Source organism: Pieris napi, chromosome 12 (assembly GCF_905475465.1).
Source record: "Pieris napi chromosome 12, ilPieNapi1.2, whole genome shotgun sequence".
In the NCBI taxonomy this organism is placed as follows: domain Eukaryota; kingdom Metazoa; phylum Arthropoda; class Insecta; order Lepidoptera; family Pieridae; genus Pieris; species Pieris napi.
The window spans coordinates 4,069,924-4,077,607 of record NC_062245.1 but is presented as its reverse complement, the minus strand read 5'-3'; the positions used below and the strand labels follow the sequence as shown (position 1 = coordinate 4,077,607).

General features: G+C 33.7%; 2 protein-coding genes across 2 annotated transcripts; both read left to right on the top strand.

Moving 5' to 3' along the window:
- The first annotated feature begins 368 nt into the window (after positions 1 to 368).
- On the top strand, positions 369 to 4,097 carry LOC125054640 (cytochrome P450 4C1-like). Its single transcript, XM_047656648.1, has 6 exons — positions 369 to 513; positions 1,601 to 1,690; positions 2,293 to 2,406; positions 2,987 to 3,172; positions 3,484 to 3,680; positions 4,038 to 4,097. Exons 1-6 carry the CDS (start codon positions 375 to 377, stop codon positions 4,095 to 4,097), a joined length of 786 nt encoding a protein of 261 aa, XP_047512604.1. The 5' UTR covers positions 369 to 374.
- A 262-nt stretch (positions 4,098 to 4,359) lies between these two features.
- On the top strand, positions 4,360 to 7,445 carry LOC125054639 (cytochrome P450 4V2-like; the record flags this gene model as incomplete). Its single annotated transcript, XM_047656646.1, has 4 exons — positions 4,360 to 4,595; positions 5,443 to 5,594; positions 5,804 to 5,977; positions 7,262 to 7,445. Coding segments are annotated over 4 exons (714 nt in total), but the record flags the coding sequence as incomplete, so codon positions are not given.
- Between the last annotated feature and the right edge of the window lie 239 nt (positions 7,446 to 7,684).

Below are 7,684 nucleotides of genomic sequence, written 5' to 3'. Positions count from 1 at the left end.
ACAACACTTTATTTAAAACTAAAGATTTATATAAAACAATAGATTGGATAGATAGATTTTCGCTAGATATAAGTATCTGGTTTATTTTAAGCTATAATAGTCGACGTCCAGCAACGAAGAACACATTTGAGTGTTGTTCTTCTCAGCAGTTTTGATAGTCATAGGGCAAATACACCGATTACACCCGAGATGGTTTGGTAGGTATTAGGAACATAGCTTATCAGACCTGAATATTGAGAACCTCCTTTTTTTAAGTTGCCTGAATCGGTCCCTAATATTATAATGAGTGTATCGACAGAATTGTAATGAGCATACTATAAAAGGAAATGTTATTAATTTTTAATTGTTTTTATTGCATCTACAACGAACATATAATGTGGATTTTATTTTTTGTGGCATTATGTTGTCTATATTTGTACACAAGGGTACGTTTGTATCCAGGAAAGTTTCCAATTTATCCTGGTGGTATACCATTGCTGGGAAATGTTTCTTTATTTTCTGGTGACACTGAAAGTAAGTATTTCTTTAAATTTTAATGATATATTTAATCGTTATTATAATGTTTAGTATAAAATAATTTGTACTTAAATTATCTATTTCATGCATTTCATTTGGATACCTTCTGCTTTTCATTTTGCCGCGATAAACAAACTTTTGTTAAATACTGGACCAATTTGGAAATATACAATTATTATAATACAATACTTTGTCATTAATATCCTAGTCCCGTGAAAATATGTCTGAGAAAAGCAATGGTTGCCCGGAAGAGATCGGTCGGATCGCTTTCGATCCTTTTTATTTAATTATGTAAATTGTACTGTATTACTTTAACGAAGGGTACAACGAATAAACAATAAATAAACACTGCTATGTCTGTTGATGAGTAAGCGTCTACGGTAGTCATGTTAGGGTAAGTATAAAAGTCGAGACTTGGCGCAAAATATAATTAACGTAAATTGTACTGTAATATAAGGGTAAGTAAGTAAGCCCGGAAAGCACAATATTATAGATCACCAGCAAAAGAAATACTCCCTGGATAGTCTTCGCTTGACAAACATCGCACTTGTATATGCTTCAACCGCAGGCTCATCAGAGGAAGAAATTGATGAATTCTACAAGTAGCTAGACGATACTTCCTAAAATGACATTACTATTGTCATGGGAGACAATAACAATAACGGAAAATATGGCCTAGGTAACAGAAACGGTAAAAGAACAATGGCTTGAATTTTACGCCGCAAATTCCCTTACAATAACCAACACCTACTTTGCCCCCCACCTGAAGGATATTTGCCTCCAGCTCGACTGTGGATAGCCAAGAAAAGTGCCTTTCCTATTACCGACATTATGAGACTTCGATGCCTGAAGTTATATTCCTACATCGTGCTATCCGCAAAGCTCCAACACGATATTCAGAAGTTATGGACGTGACTAAATAAAAATAAAAGAAGATAATTACTGTATATTCGTACCGTATGGTTAGCGTCTCAACCGAATCGATCTTACCATCTAATTGCCATGTTCCGAACACATAGCGCGCTTATTAATATTTTTTCAATTCGTCTTTCTAATTAATAAGTTTTTTAACTTTGCTTTTCAGAAGCATGGGAAAACATAAAAAAAATTGTGAAATTTTCCTTTGATAACGGTGATATAGTTTTAATCTATTTTGGTCCCATACCTTTTTACAGTAAGTATACAAACTACGTTATATTATTTGTTCAGAACTTAATTATTGTCTATTTAGTTGCGGTTAGTATAAAAAATATATTTATTTTAATAATGATGAAAGTTATTGAGAATGACTGTATATATTACATATTAATTTAAAAATATTAGTACGGAGTGCACATTGTAATAATTTAGGTTCAGCGACATGATTATTAAATTATGTATGAAGTAAAAATCAATTATACAAATTGCCACCGGATGACTTTACAGTTGCTTTCTTATTTAAATTGGTAGCATCATAAAGTCTGCATGGGCTCGGTGATGTGTGCACTGTTCCGCCACAAATAATGGTTCGTTGAGTACACCCGTATAAAGGGCTCGTAGATTCGGTGGCTATAATGATCCAAATTTCTAATATTTATTATAATTATGAGCGCATACGTCTGTCAGGTCTGGAAGACATGCGACGGCTACTTAATTATCTACCTATTTACTTCTTTAAATATTTGTTCTTGAAGGTACTGAAATGAGATTTTACGTTGTACTTACCAACCAAAATGGATCTTTTTTACCTAAAGTGTACAAAATGATTTGATTTGATAAAAGTTTTATAAATTTCAGTCATCACAGATCCCGACGACTGCAACACAGTATTGACTTCGTGTATGCATCGGGCAGGTATCGCAAAGAAATTTGCGAAAACTTTTGTCGGAAACGGACTGATATTCGGACCAGGTACTTGTCTCTCACGTTTAGTACATTGTCATAGAATAAGATTCAAACTGGAAACTAAGAGCGATCTATGAATCTCAAATATATCACAAACTTCCTTAGCGGTGAATGTCGATTTTGAGTCTTACGTTATCTTGTTATTAATATTTTTAGGAATATTAAGAAAAAGATAAGGTAAAATTTCGACAAGGGTTGTAAATCGTACTGATGACTAAACTAACGGTAGATGTGTAAGACGTTTTATTTTCTATTTGGTCAAATACATAAAAACTAACTGTTTCTTGTCAATTCTAAATGAGACAAGTAGACGAGTAGAGATAAAATCCAAGCTTGAATATAAACATAAACTCACAATAGAAAGCAAACGGAATTTACCACTGTTTTTCTGTTTTATTAAAAACAGTTTCAGCTAATTCAAAACAATATAATACATCAAATTTTTTTTGTTAAATAAAATTTATGTTATCTTTAAACAAGGCTGTAATTGTTATGCAGCAAATTTAGAACAAACTAGGCAATAATAAATGAGCATTAGCCATAACAGGATTACAATATACATATTAAAGTTATTTTTAAATAACAGTTTCAGTATGGAAGGAACACCGCAAGCTAATAAACCCGACCTTCAACCAGCAAGTACTCGACGGTTTCATCGAAACATTCAATTCCCAAAGTCGACGGCTGGTACTGGAATTGCAGGAGTATGCTGGGAAAGATTCATTTAATCAGCACGTGTGTTTAGAAAAGAATGCTTTGGAAACTGTATGTTGTAAGTTGATATGGGTCCGTGGTCTGGGTGCGGACAAGGGTCCGCTGTTAGTGCGCCCCTTCTAGAAAGAGTGTTAGAGGTGTCGTGGGGTTTTAGTGTGTATGGACAGATTGTGAGTCCCACAAAACCCTCCGCTCCAAGCAGTCGTGCCGCGGCAGGAATACGTAGTGCATTCCACAAAATAAAATCTTTATTAAAACCGCAAAAACTTTATAAGAGGCTTGCCTCTTAACTCAGAATTTTAGTGCTTTTGCTTGTCTTTCTTTCATTTTACGTAGAAAATACTAAAATAATTATAATATGTCTTACAGTAACAACTGCAGGAGTAGACCTCACTGATCAGAATGAATTTAATAAAAAATGTGTAATGGCTTTCCGTGGTGTTTTGGATACAATAGCGAAGAGAGGGATGAAACCCCTGCTCCATTTTGACTGCTTCTACAATATATCCAATATGAAGAAAGAGGAACTACATCACGTCAAAATTACGCACGAATTAACAAATATCGTAATTAATTGATTATTGATTTTATATTTATAATATATTTACATATCTTTTTAACTATAGTATAAAGCTCGATAGTTTCTTTTTGTTTTTGGTTTGAATGCGAATCTCGCTTTCCAAACTAATATATATAAGCACCCAATAATTGTTTTCAATATTAATGAATGGGTCCGTATTTTCTGAAACGCTGTCTAAAACATCTTCTCAAACATCCATCACTTGAATTCGTCATGGATTTTGAAGTCACACAGGGTTTAGGTGACTCAAAAATGTTAAAGTCTTTAAAATATTATTAATGTTTAAGACAATTCTTGAAGTGGAACCAAGTTTCACGTTGTTATTAAATAATTACAATTATAGGTTTTAAGGAGGAAACTAGAGAGGCAAGATAAGGAACAAAATGACAAATCTGGTAAGTAATCTTTTTTTTTGACTTTCATATATTATTTCAATCAAAGAGACATAACCTATATTTTTTATAAACTAAAGACACCGTACAAAAACAGGTTAGATGGTGAGACTAAAAACTATTATTGGGATTTAATATTGGGGTATTGTGATGATGACCAATCATAATGAAACGGAACGATCCATCCGCGCCGTTTCGTTTTATATTCTCACCCTCTTGAACCTTATATAGTAACTTTGAATAAACTAATTAAATCAGGACCCATACCGTTAAACAAAAAACATTCCATGTTTCAAAGCCACTTTAACAGTATTTTTTTTAATTTCAGACACGAAATTTAAGCCGTTCTTAGACAGACTACTTGAGTTAGACAAATTGAGCACACAAGACTTAAGAGATGAAGTGAACACTATGATTCTTGCCGGCTTTGAGACCACGTCCGCAATACTTTCCTACTGCCTGCTGCTGCTAGGAACACACAATAGAATACAGGAAAAATGTTATCAAGAGTAAATAGTTGTTTACAAGAAGTTTGCTTATTTTAATATTTAATTTTTCTTTTCGAAAATCTCACATTTACATACCTGACTTAATTTTTCGTTCAAAAAGTTGTTCTAATTTGGCTTGAAGCGTGTGTCAATCTATATATATAAAAGAAAGTCGTGTTTGTTACAACACTTACAACTCTAGAACAGCTGGACCGATGTTAGTTATCTCTTTTTTGGTGGATTCTTCTCCGCTCCGAATAGCAGCATAAGTAATAAAATATCGGTAATAAGTTATCGAATAACACTAAATAAATTCATTAATTTTACGAATTAAAACACCATGTGGTGCCATCTGTTAACAAAACTACGCATCATAGTTTACATCGAATTCATATCAGTTCAAGAAATTCCGATCTTGAGGTGAATGAGGAGATGCATAACCAGGCTTTGATCTTGATTAAAGACATGTGTTACCTCATCAAAAAATGTTGTATATCAGAAAGTGCTTTTAACTCGTAGTATCGCAATATTGGCGCTAGAGAGAAGAAGCCTAATGTGTAAAACTGTCATTCTTCTTTCGCAATGGCAAGCAATAAAACATTTCTGTATTTGCTAAAAAAGTTGTATTAATGTTATTACCATAATGAAATCCTGTATTAAGTTTAACTAAAGTCAACACGATATTAATAGACAGTTAGGCGGAACGAAGTTAGCCGGGTCAGCTAGTTTTATATAAAAACTATGATATAGTTTTGGTAGTCAAACTTAAAACAAACAAAATAAAGAAAATTAACTTTGATTTGTTCTGATAAGAATTGGTAGATACATTCTTTTCTTTTATCATTTAGCAGTATTTTTTCTCTTACAGAATAAACGAAGTGTTCGGTGATTCCGACCGAGACGTTACCAAAGACGACTTACCCCGACTTAAGTACATTGAAATGGTGCTTAAAGAGACTATGCGGCTGTGTACTGTTGTACCGTATACTACGAGAGTTATTACTGAAGATTTACAACTTAGTAAGCAAATACATATTTGAAAAAAATTATAACTAGATATGTTGTAATAGTTGTAGTTATTTATATTCAAAAAGATATAGCTATATTTATTTATTTTTAATTCAATAATTAAATATTTTTCGTAATAGGAAAGCTGGAATTTTGAAGTGCGCTACCTATAGTGTTTATAAAACAATCAATAGCTATTCATTTTTCATACCATGTTTTAGAGAATGCAGTTCTACGCAAAGGCCACCTATGCTTCGTAGGGCTGTACGGGGCCATGCATCACCCCACGTGGGGACCTGACGTAGAACAATTCGTACCAGAGCGTTGGCTGGACACCAGCAGTCTGAATCCTAACGCTTTTGCAGCATTTGGACACGGGAGACGGAATTGTGTCGGTAATATTTACTATAACTATCGTTATAACTATTATTTACTATTGTTAACCTACGTGAAGCGTCAATTATCAATCCTGGGCAGAACAGATCAGATCCCGGCAAAGCACCAGCAGTCATTTTACGATTTGGCATTCTTATAAACAATAAACTACAAGCTTATTAGAGTGCCAAATCATAAAATGACTGATTTGAGCGCGACCGCCGCTGTGAAACGGTTTTCACAGCGGCTGTGTGAGATAGAAAAGTGAGTTACAGAATTGCAAGGCAGTTCTTTCTTTGTACTCAATGTACAGATATGGTGAGAAAACCGTCATCTCTAAAAGCTTAAAATTTAAGGGAGCACAATATTTTGTTTATTTACTTATATTATCATGCCCTTTTCCCGAAGGGGTAGAGACCAGGGATTTCCACTTGCTATGGTCCCGACATACCTCTCACGCTTCATCCACCTTTATGACATTCACCATGCATGCCGTCGTCGGTTAGGGGTTTAATTTGTCCCTTCTCTAGTACCTCCTGGTTTTAGTTCAGGTATGTACGACAATGTCTACGTAACCCGATCTTACCATAAACGGTTGCCTTGTTTATTGTACTTGTAAACCACTTCTCATTATACGGTATACATAGCCTAACCACCTAAACATTCCCTTTCGTCCTATTCACCCACACTACTCACACAATAGTCAATACTATAAAAAGCTTATGACAAAAAATCAATAAAAAAGATTTGAGCCCATAATTTTTTTTTTGGATTAAAATACTCTTTATAAGGTTTAGTACCCATTTTGATATGAGATAAACAATGTTTGTTCCTGGTTTCGTTTCCTTCGTCACGGCTTACGTTTTCGATAAAAAAATTCGAATTTACGTACCTTTCGCGCTTGGGTTAGTTAAGACAAACCACGTCGAACTATCAGTACCAAGCAAAGGCAAAAAGAATCTAAAAAAAAAATACTTTTGACAAAATACTTTTGTTTTCTTAATATGTCTTGATCAGAGGCGAGTTACATTAATTCCTCCATCTAAGTTCTATTCTCTTCATTTAGCTTCTTACTTAACTCTATCTTCTATCGCAAATTTTCTTATTCCAATGAGACCAAGCAATCTTGGGCTTCGTGTTAAACTTGCACGAACAAAAAACTTAACTCGCCCTCGGCCTCATTGTACTTCTTGAGGTCTGTGACACTGCATAAACAGGTAACGTCGAATCAATGGCTTTAATCTGAGCTAATTTCCTTATGGAATTAGAACCACATTATTTATACTAAACTTTTATGTATGCAGGTAAAGTCTACGCGATGATGACGATGAAAGTGTCAATGGTACACATCCTTCGCGCATATAGAGTAAAAGGCGATTACCACAAAATGCGCCTAAAAAATTTGCCAATAAACAAACCTGTCGACGGGCACCAAATTACCTTATTTAACCGATAATATTTTGTATTCAAAATAAATTATTATCACTCTATAGATTTTTTTATTCTATTACTCTATACAAATTAAATAAAATTATTCCCTCTTTGATCAAAAAGCAAAATTTTTCTCTTTTCATCATAGCGTAAAAAAATTGACAGAAAGGAAGAAACATAAGTGAAAAGAGTTCAATAAGACTGATTTTTATAAGAGAATATTTAGTTTATTAGGGAGTTATATTGTGTGTACAATATAGTATAATAGGTGTTGCTTGAACTAATTATATTACCTT